Raw genomic sequence first — 17038 nt, 5'->3', positions numbered from 1 at the left:
CAAACATCCCGTTACCAAACGTCTGCCCTTCTTTCTGTCCGGTGACTCACCCTTCTCTGCTTTGAAGCCCTAGGCCCTTATCGCATTCCTTAGCTCGGGACGGCACATAAGCCTCCGCTGCCCTTGGGTCTCCTATCCTTATGGGATCCCTGAACATATGTAATTATACTTGTTCTTCTCCTATTAGTCCGTCTGATGTCAATTTGGTCATTAGACCAGCCAAAGAACCTAGAAGGCTAGAGGATGAATTTTTCCTTCCCAACAGGATGCAAATCAGGTAGGATAATAAATAATACCAACCTGTAGCTGAGCAATTTTATATTTCATTTCACATACTTCTCATCCATTGACCCATGTGGTCCTGTGTGAACCCACCCCCCCCCCCCACCCGTGAGGAAGGTAACAGAAGGCTACCCTTCTGGTTTTCCAGGCAAGGAAACTGAGGCCCAGAGAGGTAAGCTGAGTCCAGGGTCAGAGGAAGAGAGAGAGGGTAGGCTTGAGCCCAGCATATTAAATCCCCAGAACCAGGGTACTTTCTAATAAGCCACTCTGCCTTCACAGAGCTCAGACCCCCGTGAGAGCTGGCTGGATCTCGCATTTTCTCTTTCTTTTTTTCTTTCGTGGCCGCACCACGCGGCACGCGGGCTCTTAGTTCCCCAACCGGGGATCGAACCTGTGCCCCCTGCAGTGGAAGCGCGGAGTCCTAACCACTGGACCACCAGGGAAGTCCCTGTATGTTCTTGAGTCAGCACAGCGGGGGAGACGGAGGACTGAGGGAGGAGGGAAGGGAGGGGTCAGCAGAGGGCCGGATGAGGAGGCTGGAATCCTGGGAAGGGCAGGAGAAAGAAACCAGAGAGAAAAGCCAGACCACTTGGGAATTGTCCCCGGGGTCCACAGAAACTCAAGGCTGAGGTGGAAAGGTGTCTTCTACCTGCCCAGGGCCCTGGAGAGAAAGGTACTTTACAGATGCTCTCTAGGAGGCTTGGGAAGAACACCGCCCTCCTTCCCAAGGCAGGCGGGGGTTGGGTGGGGTGGGGGGTGGGGGGGCTGCCCAGTTGCCCCGGTAGTGGCCTCATTGTGAGGTGGTTCTGGTCACAGGCCAGGGGGTTGAGGTGGGAGGAGACGGAAGTGGTGGGGGCAGTGGCAGCCTCCTGGGCTCTGCCTGCCCCCAGCCCCTGCCTGGGGCCTTCTGTCACCGCCACCACCATGGGCAGTGCGTACCACTGGGAGGCCCGTCGCCGGCAGATGGCTTTGGACCGGAGGAGGTGGCTGATGGCCCGGCAGCAGCAGCAGCAGCAAGAGCAGGTGCATGAGAGGGGCCCCGTTCACCAGGGTCCTTCCGGGGACACGGAGGGGACGGGGAGGGAAGACGGACCCCAAGCAAGCCGTCTATTACCTGGTGAATGTTGTTTTGCTTGGGCTGGAGGAAAGCAAGGTCCTTCGATGTCTTGGATGGACCGTGTGTGTGTGTGTGTGTGTGTGTGTGTGTGTGTGTATTGGGGTGACTCAGCTTTGCTGTTGTACTAGGCTGAGGCCTCATGTGGGATTGAGGGGTCAGGCTCGGGAGGTTTTACAGCTGCGCTGTCCAATAGGGTGGCCACCAGCCTGTGTGCTATATAGCCCTTGAGACGTGGCTAGTGAGACCGACGAACTGAATTTTAAATGTTACATACACTTAATTTATTTAAATATACTCTTTAAAACAAATCTTCATTTTACGTACTGGAACATTTTTAAGTATGTTCGGAACAACGTGGATATGTGAATCTACTTTTTCGACTGTAAATTATCTGAACTCTAAATATAGATCAAATATTTTAAACCAAAACGTAGTGTCTAAATCAAGATGTGCCGTTGAGTATAAAATGCCCTCTGGGTTTTGAAGACTTGATACAAAAACAAAGACTATAAACTATCTCATTAATATTTTCATATTGGTTTTACGTTTTGGCTGTATTGGGTTGACCAAAATATATTATTACACTTAGTTGCACCTATTTCTTCTTACTTTGGTATGCGGCTAACAGCGCATTTCAAATTATATATGGCCCTCGTTATATTTCCATTGGACAGTGCTGTTTCAAAGCATGGGCAAGAGAGTATTCTTTACCCTCTGGCACTGCAAACGGTTTTCAGTGCGCGCGCAGCTCCCAAGCTAGGAGGTAGGTGGCCAGAGGCCGCTGTTTCCCGGGCAGGGGCTGTGCCGGGGGACACTGTTGCTATAGAAACGGTCCTTGGGTGTGGGTGGGTGAGGGGAGAGAGCTCAGGCTCCAGCCCCCAGCCTCCAACTCCAGGGAACAGAGACCCTCCAGCCACCTCCACCTCTGGATTCCCTTGCCTTGCTCCCCTCAGTGTCTCTGGCAGGGGGCGTGGGGTGACTGGGTAGGGAGGGAGGAGGATGCCACTTGCGGGCCGCTTCTTGACAGGAACTGAAGAAACTCCAAGAAGAGGAACGGCAATCTGAAAAAAAACCCCAGCCATCTCGGGAGTCGCCGCAGGAGTCGCAGCCACCGCCGGCGCCAGCACAGTCGCCACCCGCGCAGCCGCAGCCGCAGCCGCAGCCGCAGCCGCAGCCTCCGCAGGTACCCGAGCGGCCGCCGCCGCCGCCGCCGCCTCAGCCAAAGCCACAAAATGCCCAAGACCCTCTTACTCAGCGCACCTCCCGGTACATTCTCCAGGATTGCCAAAGGCCAGGACCCCACAAGGACCGATTCCAAGGAGGGGTGATGAACCCTCAAGGTCCAGGTAAGTGAGATGCCCGGGAGCGAGCGGGAGACAGTGAGGAGAGAGCCCCTGGCTATAGCCCACAATCCACATCTGTCACCCCACCCTTTGACCCTCCCCGGCACCCTTCACCTTTACTTGGGGGGGGGGGGTCACTCTCTGAGCGGATTTACACCAAGCGAGAGCTGCAGAGAAACCCGCTGACTTCCGCAGAGGGTGGCTCAGAAGTTGTCAGTCCCTTCTCCAGGGTGAGGGTGACAGACGGGGTCGGGGCGGCCAGAGGGTGGGATAGGAGGTGTGGGCTTAGCAACGGATATCCTGAGCCCTGGGGAAGCGGGGGGGGGGGGGGGGGGGGCGGGGGTCTGGAACAGGGAAGCACCGGTCGGCTTCCTAGTGCAGAATTCTCAGTGGGGGCTGGGACTTTGCCTTGCCCCAGCTAGGGGCCTTGGCCTGCCCCCAGACACGTGGTAAAGAGTCCAGCTGTGGCACGTGCCATCCTCAGGAACTGCCAGATGAGTAACGTGTGCTTCGTTTCATCATCAGGTTTCAGGAAATCTAGCCCAGATACACACACCAAGTACCCACGACTCACGGTGAGACGGCCTCAGAGTGTGAAAGGCAGCTAGAGCCTGGCTGCGTGTCTGAGCGTGCTTGCGTGTAAGTGCGGGTGGAGTCTAGAAAGGCTTCCTTGGCAGGAATCGGGAGAGGGGACTGAAGTTATTCAGTCACTTCTGGACGGCCCGTTCCTCCCTTCCACGCCCCCATAAAAATGTCTCTGTAGGCCCTGTTGCTCAGCACTCAGTATAAGTGAAGGAGCTGACGATCTAGTTGGTAAGACAGGACAGGTGCCAGAGAAGCAAAATCAAGGGGCCGTTTGAAATGCTGATGGGGGTAGAGCCAGCTGGAGCGGGAGGACGGTAAGACGTGAAGTCAGAGGTGGTGGTCTCCGTCAGGGGGTCTCCGATCACCACTCTCTGGGAGCACGACTCAGATCTCTGAGCCTCAGCTGCCCCACCCGTAAAATGAGACTGATAATACCGCCTCCTCAACAGAGGTGGCACGAGGGCTGAATTAAAAGGGAAAGCATCCAAAGCACTTAGCTTACAGCCTGGCTCACTGGGGACCGTCAAACCCAGGAAGACTCTTTTTTGAGAGTCTTGAGAATTACATAAAACAGGGTAAGCTTTGGAAAGAAGCTTTTCTTTCCTGACTCGGGTGCACAGGATGGGAGAACCTGATCCTGGCCCTTTAAGAGGAGGCCGGGGCTGCTACATTTCACTTCCATTACTCTGGCTTCAGAGGGCCTAAGACAATGTTCTGAAACCAGCAGGCCCGGGAGCTGCTAACTAACCCGTTTTGCCTCCTGTCTCTCCCTCTTCTCAGTCAACGAATTACATCCAGCAGTGGTGATTCAGAGACAGACCCCCCCCCCCCAAGACCCCACTGGCCATCAGCAAACATCAGATGAGCAGCCCCACCTTCTTACCTCCCAGCAACATCTCCACTTCAAAAGCCAACCCCTCCTGATCCACTCTGGCGGGGGAGGCTAGCTGGGAATAACACGTGATCTCTTCCCGGAAAGAATCAAGACCCTGGCTGGGCTCCCTGAGACCGAGATGAGGGGGAGGGGGCAGGAAGACCCACGAAGAGGATGGAGACGGTGCGAGAAGAAAGTGGAGGGCGATTCCATGCTTCTCCAGGCAAAGCCAATGGGAGAACTTGGCCTTGGGCGCCCCCCCCCGGGTCTACAGCTCCACCACTGGCCCTTATTTAGCAGCGAGAGGCCTGCTGGGGGCTCAGGTTTATGACTCTCACTGGAGCCACCAGCCCGTCCTCCTGGCCGACGCTTATTGAGATGCATCTGGGGAAGCGGGGGTTGCATCACACCAGAGCGGACCTGGGACCTGGGGCAGCATCAGGAAGAAGTGGCAGGCAGGGGCCTCCCCCAAGTCCGGTGTCACGCCTGGTCCACCGTGGGCACTCTGCTGTTGAACGGACGATGGTTGGAAGGGATGGAGAGAAAGAACTCAGAGGAAAGGAGGACTGCAGCCTCAGGCACAGGACACCGGACCTTGGGAAGAGGGGGACTCGCCCCCGCAAATCCACAGGCCTCTTCCTCCCTGGGTCTCAGCCTTTCCATGTAGCAGAGACAACCGAGAGGCTCTGGAGGCCCCAGGCATCCCCCTCACCACTTCCTGAAACTGACACCTGGGGTCCCCCAGCCCCGCTCCCTCTTCCACTCTTGACTGGTCAGGGGGGAGCCTGGGTCCTTTCACTGCTGCAGCATCGCCTTTGGGTGAGACTGAAGGCGCCTCTCAGCGCAGCGTTTCCTGAGAGGAGCAGTTGGGGGAGGCCGAAGGAGCGGGGGCGCACAGAACGGGAGCGTGAACGTTGGGAGGGACTCCGAGATACACAACGAGGGAAAGGGAGAGGGCGAGCTCCCCGGGAGCAGTCTCCCAGAAGGCACGGAGGCAGGGCGTGTTCCCGAGGGGCTCAGGGACCGGGGAAGAGACCCTGAGGCCCACTCGGATATTAAGAAACAGGCTGTGAGATGGGGAGCGTCCACCAGCTCCCTTCCCACTCACAGGAGCCTTTTATTTTCCTTTCTTAAACATCGTTAAGCACCGTTTATTGACTGCAATATAAGTCCATTACATTTGGCGAACTCCACCCAGCGTGAGCTCCAGCCTGGCCCTCGCGGACTTCCGTGCTCTTACCAGCGCCACCTCGACGCCAGTTACCCAGGCGTGGAAGCGCGCAGACAGCACCAACTCCTTCCTTCCCCTCATCCCCCCGGCCGGCTCCTCACCCGGTTCTGGCCCCACGTCCCCTTCTCCGGTCCTTCCTACTGCAAACTCAGCTTTCCCTGCTACTCAAGCTCACCTCTCTGCCTGTCTGAGTGATGGAAACCGTAACCGCCTTTAGTGAGCAAACACAATTCCTGCTCGCCTAAAGAACCCGGGGGTGGGGGTGGGGGGTGGGGTTGCCTGGGGCTTCGCGTCGTCCGAGTGACAGCAAAGAGGGGACAGCCTAGACCAGTCCCGACGGATACGCAGATACGCAGCTCCGGACTGTCAGTGCCCGAAGGAGAGCACAGGCCTCTGGGAGCAGAGGGTGCCCTGGGGCTAGGCTGGGGGTGCAGCGGAACCCAGCAGTTCGGCTTCACCTCTGCAGGTTTCCAGCGGGAGAGCAGCTGCACCCACCGTTTGACCTGCCTGTGTCCACTCACATGGGCTCAGGCTTGTGGCCTCCTTCGAGAAAAACCTTTTAAAATGACTCTGGCTTTGTCTCTGTTTTTCCTGTGCAGGCCCAGGGGGTGCCCGGTGCCTCCCTTCCTTCCCCTCCCCTCCTACTTTGCTTCCTGCTATGAAGAGAATAATAAAACTGCCTTCTGGAGAGGAGAAGCTTTAGCTGCAGAACACCTCTGACTTCCTGGGGACCCAGACAGTCTTGAACCAGGAAGGCTGCAGAGCCAAAGGGCCTTGGCCAATCTTGCTGTCAGATGGGTGGGTGGGTGGGGGACAAGTTACCAGGCGAGAAGCAGGCCATCACCATCACTCTGTCACACGACCAAAGCAGGGCGGCCTAGGAGAGCACCTACGGTTCCCTAAAAGGCCCTGGGGACAACACTGGCCGTCCCCCACGTCACTTTCTCATTACCAGGTGGAGAACTTGGAAAGGATCCATGTATTAAAAGCCAGACAAGGGCTTCCTTGGTGGCGCAGTGGTTGAGAATCTGCCTGCTAATGCAGGGGACACGGGTTCGAGCCCTGGTCTGGGAAGATCCCACATGCCAAGGAGCAACTAGGCCCATGAGCCACAATTACTGAGCCTGCGCGTCTGGAGCCTGTGCTCCGCAACAAGAGAGGCCGCGATAGTGAGAGGCCCGCGCACCGCGATGAAGAGTGGCCCCCGCTTGCCTCAACTGGAGAAAGCCCTAGCACAGAAACGAAGACCCAACATAGCAATCAATCAGCTAATCAATAAATAAATCTTTAAAAAAAAAAAAAAGAAAAAAAAAATTACAAAAAGTCTTGAAAATGTTTATAAAAAAAAAAAAAAAAAAAAAAGCCAGACAAAACGAAAGCTTTCTCCACATTCAGGCAGGAGGAAGGGCTTCCCTGGACGAGCTGGGCAACCAAGGTGCTCAGCACAGAAAGTGTGGGGGCCCCTCCATGCCTCTGAGGCAGCTCTGAGGAAATGTCAGGTCAGACTTTCCTCAGGACCAAGGGGAATATCTGGTGCTGGCCTCGAGAAGAACCAGGCTTCCGTTCCTGTGGAAATCAGAGAGGGTGTGAGGCTGTGTGTGTGTGTGTGTGTGTATGAAGTTAACGTCCACAGAAAGCTTCCTCTGCTGGGGGTGAACAGGGGGAGGGTATGATAAAGCAGGGCTTTTCCTCTGGCAAAGTCACTCTCGTCCCGTTGGGTGCCACGGAGTGGTGGGAGATACAGACCAGGCCGGCAGGTGCCCGGAGCTCGACGACAGCAGACAGGTCACGGCGGGCGAGGGACCAGCAAGTGGGGCTTGGATGTGTTTCCCCGGCAGTCCACATATTCGTAGCTCTGGAAGACCAGCTGCTCTGAATGGCTCAGGTAGGAACAGGTCAGGGTGCCCCTGGAGAGGAAACAGGGCTTTTTTTTTTTTTTCTTTCCAAAAAACAAAACAAACCAGTTTTATTTTGAAGATTACAGAACTTGAGCCTTGACCCCACCCAGCTTCCAATTCCACCCATCTAAGGATCTGCAGTTGGGGTAGGAGTGAGACAAGGAAGTAGGGAGGGGAGGGGAGAGACCTGGCGGCGGCAGTAAGATGGCGGCTGAAGTGCTCATGCCACCCGAGGTCTGGGCTTCACCGTCTTTACTCCTCCACACCACAAGGGTCTGGGAGGAAGAGGAAAGCCCCGGCCCTGCTCTGCTCTCTGGGGAGGGCTGGCTTCCTCAGACCAAACCCGGCCCTTCCTGCTGCTCCCCACTCCGCCGCCGAAGCACCTGGGACAGCTGCCCCCCACCCCCACCCCCCACCCCCACCCCCGCCCAGGGTTCCGGGCAGATCTGTGGCTGTCACGTCAGTAGCTCACAAGCAAGGTGGGCCTCAGGGGAGGGGCTGGACCTGCTACGGCCAAGAACCGACACAGACTCACGGGATTCGCTGCGATGACTCTCCTCCCACGGGGGGGCAGAAGTGGGAGAGGGGTACCAGGGCTCCAAGCCCTACTTACTGGATGTGCAGAAGCACGTGGTGGACTTTGATTTTCAGCCAGGTACAGATCTTGCTGAGAGAGACAGAGAGAGAGAGAGAACCCGGGCCCACGTTTCACACACTGAGCAGCCTGTCAGACAGCTCGGAGGAGACCTGCAGTCCCAGCCCCCCTTGCCTCCTCTCCAGCAGGGGCCCCACAGGCCACCCCCACCCCTTCCCTCTCCCTCTGCCCAAGGTGAGCGTGTCGCCCCTGCTGCAATATCACTCCTCCAGCCCCCACTGGTTTGGCCCAGGCACGGGCTGGCCTCTCCCTTAGTAGGAAACGGGTGAGTCGGGCTGAAGAGCCCGAGGTCATATATCGTAAGCATTAACCAGATTCTAGCCTGGCTTTCATTCCAGTCCAGGTCCGAACAGGCAGAGGCTGGGGACCCTGAATGCCTGTACGTTGCAGTCTTGGCCACAAGAGTGCGGGCCACCTGCTGACTGCAGGGCTGGCTAAGCAATCAGAACGTCTGGTGGGAATTCAAACCGGGTTCCCAGCCGGGAAAGAGGCTGAGGGAGAAGGGATCAAGGGCTACTCACTATGTGTTCTCGTCCCATATCCTGTTGGCCACCGTATACAACATCTGTCAACCAAACGGGTGTAGGGTTAGCCCCGACTCCAGCCACCCCATTCCTCCCGCCACCCGCGTCCACACACAGCCGTGGGCAGGGCTGGCCAGCAAGAGGGAGTCACCTGCTCACTGGCCAAAGGGCCGATGCGGAGGAGAAGGCGGTTGGAGACCTGCCCCACCACGAGGGACAGGTGCAGAACCTCAATGGTCAGCTGGGTCACAGCGACGGGGTAGTAGTTGTTATTGGAGACGCTCAAGATATTCTGGGGAGGGAGACAGGGAAAGGAAGGGGCTAGGGTAGCACCGTCCTTGGCAAGAAGGAGTCCAACGGTTTCAAAACCCCGCAGCCTGATTGAGCCCCACCCCCAACATGGGCCTCAGCCGCTCGGGCCCCAGGGCCAGGAGCCCCTCCGCGGGGCTCCTAATGGCGAGGGGTCACCTTTAACTGAGACAGTAAGCTTAAGACGTTAAGACATTAAGACATTAAGCTAAGACGTTCAGCTTAAGACATTAAGACATCAAAATCCAGTCTCGCCCTGCAAGGCTCTCTCTCTTCAGTCCTGCCCACCCAGGGAGTCTCAGGCACACCACCCCGACTGCGCCCAGGGACACCTGTCCCAGTGTGGATCTGTCTCCTGAGACACCAAAACATGGCTGTGACTGCCTCTTCATGAATTTCTCTGCCCTGCCGCCTCCTCCTGCCTCAGCAATCCTGGCATCAGCTTTTAGGCCCTCAGTAAAGGCATGGGAAATATGACTGAAATTAGATTTTCTGCTCAAATAATGTTCATTTACGCCTGATCTCACCTCCACACACACACACACACACACACACACACACACACACACACACAACTTGAAAAGAGGACTTCCCTGGCGGCGCAGTGGTTAAGAATCCGTCAATGCAGGGGACACGGGTTCGAGCCCTGGTCCGGGAAGATCCCATATGCCGCAGAGCAACTAAGCCCGTGCGCCACAACTACTGAAGCCTTCGCGCCTAGAGCCCATGCGCTGCAACATGAGAAGCCACCACAATGAGAAGCCCGCGCACTGCAACAAAGAGTAGCTCCCGCTCGCTCGCTGCAACTAGAGAAAGCCCACGTGCAGCAACGAAGACCCAACACAGCCAAAAATAAATAATAAATACATTTACAAAACTCGAGGAGAGTGGATCTTCCATTCCCAACCTCAAACTGTAGGAAAGGTCCTGTCTGAAAGGAAGACTGCAGGGGAATTCCCTGGTGGTCAGTGGTTCGGACTCAGCGCTCTCACTGCCGATGGCGAGGGTTCAATCCCTGGTGGGGGAACTAAGATCCCACAAGCCGTGAATCGTGGCCAGAAAAAAAAAAACCTCCAGAAGGAGGCAAAGGAGTGAAGTGTACAACTTCACTCCTCCACTTTTCTTCAGGACGCAGGCAGTGACAGACACGTCCACCAGAGGGCAGCATCTGCCACTTTCCAGCCCTTGCCTTGGCCCTGGGTGGTTTTGGGTGAGTTGACTCTGAAAGGGCCCCTGGCATGGGAAAAGGGTACCTAAAGGCCCCTTTCCCACATTTTTTCTTTTCACACTCATTCTAAGTAGTAGGCTGTGTTTCCTCCATTTGATTCTTGAGGAAGCAAAGCTGGGATTTGAAATACGGGTCTTTGTGATTCCCAGGCCGAAGCCGTTCCTGGGCATCCACTCCCCCAGCCCATCCCTACTCCTGCAGACTCCTCTCCTCCCTTCATTTGTGCACTCAGACAGGTACTTGGTTGGGATGCTGTGGAGACAAGGATGTCCTCAGCTGCTTTCTAGGTGAGCTCCATCCATCCTGTACCCTCCCCTACTCTAGAGCATGGGCTGTCCTGGGGAAAGGGACTTGGAATCATCTAAGTCCCTAGTTACATGCTGAGGAAACTGAGGCTCCCGGGGGAAAGTGGCTTTTCCAAGCCAGTCTACTTGGGAGGACAGGACTCATGATGACTCTCAGCCCAGGGTTTCAGCCCACCAGGCCTTGAGGGGGGGCTCTCTCTCCAGTGTCATCTGTCCCATGGCCTCTGTTTTTCTCCTCCAAGAAATTCCTCTTCCCCAATAAAGGCTGAGGGTTGAGTACTGCCCAGACCTTGCCTAGAAGTGCAGGGTTTTACAGGCATCTCTGCCAACCCCCAAGGACCCCAGACCAGGAAACTCCCAGCTAAGGCTGGATGCTTGGTTCCCATACTCAGGGAACCCCCTTGAGTACATTTAATCATTCCATCATGCAGTCATGAATCATGCAAGATTTCCTGATTGCCTACTTTGTGGCAGGCACGGTGCTGGGCACTGCAGAGCTGTGGATGAGAAGAACCAGCTCCTGGGCTCAGCATTTAGTCTGGTGGGGAGATAGCTCTGAGGAAAAATAATCATTCAGCAGCTGCAATCTGACCCAGGTCAGGGAGCCAATGGGAGGAAGCAGGTAGGTCCCAGCTAGTTTATCCTTCTGTCTGGAATGCTTACTTGACTCTTTGCCACTTAAACCTTGGCTTTAATGTCACAATGGAAAGGCCTTCATGAGCATTCTCCCTCCCCCAGGTAAAGCAGCTCTCTCCCCAGTCACTCTCTAGCACATTTCCGTGTTTTATTTTCCTTGATGGCATGTATCACCATCTGACATTAACCTCTTTAGCCATTCCCTGTCTCTCCCCACTCCTCATTATAATGTCCACTCCACAAGGGCAGGTCCTAAGCCATTTCACTCAGGCCTTCAACCTAGCAGGCACTCCATAAATGAATGCTCAAAGCAAGAATGTTCCAGTGTTCTCCGTAGGGAATCCTCCAATGCACTAGGTCCTGGGCTGTGATCTTGTGGAGAGAAAGGGCTGCAGAAGTGAGGCTGCCAGGAAACAAAATGGTCATTAATGGAGGAAGGCTCCCTGGGCCCCAGGCTGGGTGTGGAGGTGGGGTTCCCATTTAAAGGAGACTGGATTGGGGTAGGCCCACAGCCTGGTGCTGCCCTGACAAACTGGGCCCCTTCCTTCACCCTCACCTTGTCCCACCTCCTCCTTCCCATCTGTTCATCAACACCTTTCCTGGCAAAGGCAAAAAATGAAGGGTGGGGAGATTGCCAGTTTCATCTCCCTTATCAGGTGATCAAGTGACAATTTCCCTCTTGGGTGTGAGGCCCAGGAGATGTAGGAGAAATGTTAAAGAAATTTCAAAGACCGTGGAAGAAACACATAACAATGTGCGTCTGTTTTCAGTTTCCATGTGTTCTCCGTTTCTCTGTGTTTTCGGTTTCACAGCCATTGTAGCATGTGATCAAAGCCAAGTTTGGCCAATTTCTAGCTGGGTGACCTTGGACAAGTTACTTACCCTTTCTGGCTTTGGTGTCTTCTTTTTGGAATAACTATACTTACTACATGGTTTGAGTTGTGTATTAAAAAAAGGAAAAGTGTTGGGAATTCCCTGGCAGTCCAGTGGTTAGGACTCTGTGCTTTTACTGCAAGCGCGTGGGTTCTGTCCCTGGTCATAGAACTAATATCTCGCAAGCCGCGAGGCACAGCCAAAAATAAAAATTAAAAAAAAAAAAAAAAAGAAGGAAAAGTATGCAAAGTCCCTTGACCACAGCTTAGCATGCATTGGCCACTCAATGAGCTAGTGGTTCCCAACCTCTAGGCTTGCTCTGACATCCCCTCTCCTAACTCAGTTCCACCCTTGTGCCTTAGCTCCTGCTGCATTCTGCCACCCCCCAACATGGGGTGTAACGAACTAATTACCTAAGGTTTTGATCTCTTCAGGGATTTGGGGAAGCTCCCTGCATTGCTGGGGAAAACCAGGTGGCTGGTTTTGTTGCGGGGAGGGGACGAGGAGGGTGCAAGGCAGGCTGGTGCTAAACAGATGGGAAGCTAGTGGGCAGGAAGGGCTAGACCCTCCTGTCTGGCAATGGCTTCCTCCCCTACCCCCCCTCCTCTTTACAATTCCCCTCATAGACAGCCTTTTAAAAAGGTAACACTGAATTATATAATAAATGCAAGCATCCAGCTTCCTTGTAAAAATGGAAAGAGTAGAGTTAACATTTCATTCTCCTTTGAACCCCTTCCCCACCTTCAGTTTTACCTTCCTCCCTGCAGGTAATCACTGTTACCCTTTGGTCACACTGCCCGTTTGTGACATCTCCTCCTCTTCAGTGCTGCCCAGACTGTATCAGGCTGTAATGACTGGGGAGATGCCACTCAGTCCTGTCCACCTCCCAACCAATCCTATGCAGGACTGACTAACTTCTGGAAACCTTTCCAGAAGCTTCTAGTTGACATGTTCTCTCCCTCCTCTGAAGTCCTATAAGTGCTTATCTCACGATTTACAAAGTCCCACTGTTCCCTGTCAGTGGCTAGTCTTGTCTCTCTCACTAGAGTAGAAGCTGTTGGAGGCCAGGCCCCGTGGTCTGCTCATCCTCTATGTCTCCACAGTCTCTTTGGCTCATGCAGAGCAGACAGTATTAATGAGGTCAGTAAACACCCTGTGAAGTGAAGGATTCTGTCTTTATCGATTTGAACAAGGGAGGCCCTCGGGGGTCTGCTGCTGGCGGGTGCTCTGACCAACAACGGGGGGGGGGACTTCTGCTGAGAATCGCCCTGACGGGAGAGATTGGATAGGTAAGTGGTGAGGGGCCAAGGCACTGGATTCAGACGCATCCTTGCTCAGCCACTTACTAGTTATATGTGACCCTAGACAAGTCATTGAGCCCTTCAGAGCTTTCTTCACCTATATAATGCAGACGACACCAGTCCCTACCTCACGGGCTGTTACGAAGATCAATAGGGGTAATGGCTTTAGGCTGTTTTACGGGGTTCCATGTTCACACAGGTTAAAACATTGAATTAGGAAGGATAAAGGAGGAAGACTTGTCAGCACCTCTCGAGTGGACCCGGCGAAGGGAGCGTATACGTGGGGTGGATATCTCTGCCTGGGTGAGGGGGATGTGGTGGTATTGAGAGTATTACGCTCTTCACCTCTCCTCCCTGGTCAAACGCTGCCACGCGTGTTCCTTTTGCCCCTCCCACCTTCCATCCCGGATTTATCCCGAGTTTAATTCCAAATATTAGATTATGGTAGAAAAGATCAAATAAAACGGTCACCAATTGATCAGACGTCCATCACAGTGTGGCCCGGGTTCCAGTCCGCTGATCTCCACGCCCCGCCCCGCCCCGCCCCGCCTCGCTGCCGCGGGGCCGCTGATTGGCCCGCGCCACGTGACGTCACACGTGGGTTTTAAGGCAGAGTGCCCCGGGCCGCCCCGCAGTGCCAGCGGGCTGGAGGCCGGCGAGGAGCCTCGCGGGGCTGGCCCGGAGGGGAGCGGGGAGAGCGCGGCTGTCGGAAGGTAAAGGGGCTGTTCAGGCCAAGCCGAGGCGATCCGGGTGCGGGGCCTGGGGAGCTGGAGTCGGCGATCGCAGGAAGGCGGGCAGTGGAGTGTCGCGGGGCAGTGGGGAGGGGGTCTCTGTGTAAGGAGGGGTGTGTCAACCGCCTAGGGATGTGGAAGGCGGGTGGGAGTGGGCCGCACTCTCTGGTCTCAGCGCCCGTACCCTGATTCTTAATTTGGGCCCTCTGCCCCCCCAGGTGCACGTTTCCCCGAGGATTCTCTCCTGGGGAACGGGTCGCGGTGCCTGCTACCTCGCCACAAGCGCGGAAGCTGACTGTCCGGCGATCGAGGTCTCTCCCCCCAACCTCAGTGTCCCGGGACCTGGGGGTTTCTCTAGGTCTCATCGCCCTTGTCAGGGCCCGCAGGGAGGGGGGAGAGCCTCTGTTATACCTGCAGCTGCTTTAAAAAAAAAAAAAAAAAAAAAAAGGGAATTAAAAAAATGAGCAGCTGATTTAGGAAATGATCAAGAAGTTGCAAATTTCATGTTTATTATTAAACATCTCCTCCTCTTTTCTCCCATGACCTTTCCCTGTTCAGATAACCCAGCTGTGGTCTCCAGAGCCTGCAGTTTCAAGGCCTCCTCCCTGCCTCTCCTGTGAGCCCCAGGACCTGCACCTTAGCCAGAGTTCATCATGGGGAACCACTTGACAGAGATGGCGCCCACCGCCTCCTTCTTGCCTCACTTCCAGGCCCTGCACGTTGTGGTCATTGGGCTGGACTCGGCTGGAAAGACCTCCCTTCTTTACCGCCTCAAGTTCAAAGAGTTTGTCCAGAGCGTCCCCACCAAAGGCTTCAACACCGAGAAGATCCGGGTGCCCCTGGGGGGGTCCCGTGGCATCACCTTCCAAGTGTGGGACGTGGGGGGGCAGGAGAAGCTTCGACCACTGTGGCGCTCCTACACACGCCGGACAGACGGGCTGGTGTTTGTGGTGGATGCTGCTGAGGCTGAGCGGCTGGAGGAGGCCAAGGTGGAGCTACACCGGATCAGCCGGGCCTCGGACAACCAGGGCGTGCCTGTCCTGGTGCTGGCCAACAAGCAGGATCAGCCTGGGGCACTGAGCGCAGCCGAGGTGGAGAAGAGGCTGGCAGTCCGTGAGCTGGCTGCGGCCCCACTCACCCACGTGCAGGGCTGCAGTGCTGTGGACGGGCTGGGCCTGCAGCCAGGCCTGGAGCGCCTGTATGAGATGATCCTCAAGAGAAAGAAGGCTGCCCGGACAGGCAAGAAGAGACGGTGACCTGAGGCTGCCCGCTCCTCACCAGTAGGGGTCTGCACACTTGGACAGCCAAGTGGAGGCTGTGGCCCCTCACTTAGCCCCAGGGTGCAAGGACCTGTTCACCTCAATGAAGGACCAAGGAGGACACCGGGGGTCCTGTTTTGGGGCAGCACTGGGGTGGGCGATGGGAGATGGGATGTCTTCTCACATCTCTCCCTCATCCTCACTTCTGGAGAAGTGGAGGCTGCAGGACTGTGGAGGCTTAAATGTAAACTGACTCTACCTCGACCCTGTTTCCTGTTTTTCTTCTCTGGCTTTTTGATTAGATGTGTTTGGGGGTGAAGGAGAGTTTCTTGGAGGATGCATTTGGAATAAAGGAGAACTAGCTCTTGCCCCTCCCCCCAACTGAGGGGTCTCCCCCCGGTTGCTTTTCTAGGGGTGCCAGTCGTAATAGTCAATATTTTTCTCTTTGTATGAAAGTGCCAAGAACTCCTCCCCACCTTTGTAGACTCACAACCATTTTTATAAGCCACGTGTGTCCTCTGTATTATTATTAACTATTTTTTAGCATTTGCCTATAAGTTATTAAAGACTGATGACGTTGTAGCTCTAACCTTGGTCTGGCATTTTCCTCTCCTTACCTAGCCTCAGGGTTAGTCCAAGATTTCTATATGGGCAGGCAGGGGTGGGGAGGAGGGACTTATCTTGAAGCTGAATTTGCAAAGCAAGCACTTTTCTAAAAAATTAGATTGTGTGTTTATGGGCTGGTGGGGATTATAGAGAGTTGAAATAACCCCATGCTATTGCCTGATCTCTGCCAGGGTTTTTTGGGTCCCTTCTTTCTTCCACTTTCCTCCCCTCCCCTCCTCCTCTGGCTCTGACTTGCCCCCGATCCCAGCTGGTCCTTGCAGATTTAACTTCAAGTTTTGCTGGTGTGAGCTGCTCCTAGGTCCTTGCCCTTGGGGACACCTCTTAGGTCTATGTAGGTAGGTCTGCCCCGTCTGCAACACTCAGGTGGTTAGTCTGATTTCCTCTCCCAACCCCAATACACAACTTGGGGGATGTGGAGAGAATGGAAAGTAATTTCCTCCTGGCCTTAAGCCACCTCTGTGTGCTCAGTCCTGCTGACTGCAGCTCACTGGCAGCAGTGGCAGTGATGGGTGCTGGGGAGGCCTGAGCTGGATTGAACCAGCCAGGCACCTGTGACTAAGCCATGAGTCGTCCAGCTCTGAGAATGGTAGCTATTCCCAAGAGAGGGGAAGTCTAGTAGCTGTTTGAGCCTGGTGTGAGTGAGGACGGCTGGATATCCACGTAGACCACCAATGTTAGCATTGATCGTAAGAATAAAATGCTAGTGTCGTGAGAGCCTGAATACCCCTGTCCAGACTTTCAGGGCCACGCCTACCTCACCAGCATGAGGGCCAGCTGTGTCTGAGGACAATTAGATCTTCCTAATCTGAGTGGGAGTCGTAAGCAAAAACCAAGCACAAATCTTTCCAGCCCCCCCAGTCCCATGCCCACCCTTTGTGCAAACATGGGATCCCCAGAGCATTTTCAGAGTCCCTGCTCCAGAATCAGATGAAAGGACCTGGGGAGGGAGGGGAGGTGCTGGCAACCGCATCCTGGGGGAGCCTTCCTAAGGAACTCGTTTCTTCCTAGCCAGCTGGCAGAAGCTGAGTTTGCTGAGTCTGGGCCAGGTCAGATTGGCTAACACCCATGCACGCCCCTTCTCCCGGCCCTCAAGGTGGCTGGCAGGACAGGGGTGGATGTGCATCCATCCGGAAGGGTGCCCAAGTCTGCGTCAGGGCTGGGGCGTGCTCGACAGAGCTGCTGGGCTGGTTCTGCTGGGGACACGTGCTACCTGGCCGCCCTCTACCCACACCTGTGACTCAGCTCTCCCAGTCCTCAGGG

The 17038-nt window shown here is 55.2% G+C and overlaps 2 protein-coding genes and 1 long non-coding RNA gene across 4 annotated transcripts; 2 read left to right on the top strand and 1 right to left on the bottom strand.

Annotated features, from left to right (window-relative positions):
- The first annotated feature begins 2437 nt into the window (after nucleotides 1–2437).
- Nucleotides 2438–5710, top strand: LOC103012978 (uncharacterized). The gene is made up of 3 exons (XR_009006331.1): nucleotides 2438–2745; nucleotides 3268–3381; nucleotides 4108–5710. It is a non-coding gene; the product is annotated as an uncharacterized LOC103012978 (long non-coding RNA).
- A 1086-nt stretch (nucleotides 5711–6796) lies between these two features.
- On the bottom strand, nucleotides 6797–14257 carry LOC103017093 (transmembrane protein 106A). Its single transcript, XM_007180260.2, has 5 exons — nucleotides 14077–14257; nucleotides 8661–8914; nucleotides 8507–8550; nucleotides 7944–7997; nucleotides 6797–7339 (listed from the first exon to the last, which is right to left on the bottom strand). The coding sequence occupies exons 1-5, from the start codon at nucleotides 14255–14257 to the stop codon at nucleotides 7219–7221; spliced, it is 654 nt and encodes a 217-aa protein (XP_007180322.1). The 3' UTR covers nucleotides 6797–7218.
- On the top strand, nucleotides 13778–15740 carry ARL4D (ADP ribosylation factor like GTPase 4D). Of its 2 annotated transcripts, XM_007180247.3 has the most exons (3): nucleotides 13778–13874; nucleotides 14111–14203; nucleotides 14451–15740. In XM_007180247.3, exon 3 carries the CDS (start codon nucleotides 14546–14548, stop codon nucleotides 15146–15148), a length of 603 nt encoding a protein of 200 aa, XP_007180309.1. In that variant the 5' UTR covers nucleotides 13778–13874; nucleotides 14111–14203; nucleotides 14451–14545; the 3' UTR covers nucleotides 15149–15740. The 2 variants fall into 2 exon arrangements, with proteins under 2 accessions (XP_007180309.1, XP_007180310.1); XM_007180248.2 differs by lacking the exon at nucleotides 14111–14203 and having other exon boundaries at nucleotides 13782–13874.
- Nucleotides 15741–17038: the final 1298 nt, after the last annotated feature.

This window comes from Balaenoptera acutorostrata, chromosome 20, assembly GCF_949987535.1.
Source record: "Balaenoptera acutorostrata chromosome 20, mBalAcu1.1, whole genome shotgun sequence".
Lineage (NCBI taxonomy): Eukaryota > Metazoa > Chordata > Mammalia > Artiodactyla > Balaenopteridae > Balaenoptera > Balaenoptera acutorostrata.
This window is presented reverse-complemented; position numbering and strand designations above follow the sequence as displayed.

Coding starts and splice junctions, on each gene's coding strand:
- LOC103017093 (XM_007180260.2), bottom strand. CDS start 14,257: ATGAGACCTAGAGAAACCCCCAGGTCCCGGGACACTGAGGTTGGGGGG. Junction 8,915..14,076: donor GGCCCAAATTAAGAATCAGG/GTACGGGCGCTG, acceptor CGAGCGGCTGAG/GCCCATGTTGGGGGTGGGGC. Junction 7,340..7,943: donor CACGTGCTTCTGCACATCCA/GTAAGTAGGGCT, acceptor TTTCCTCTCCAG/GGGCACCCTGACCTGTTCCT.
- ARL4D (XM_007180247.3), top strand. CDS start 14,546: ATGGGGAACCACTTGACAGAGATGGCGCCCACCGCCTCCTTCTTGCCT.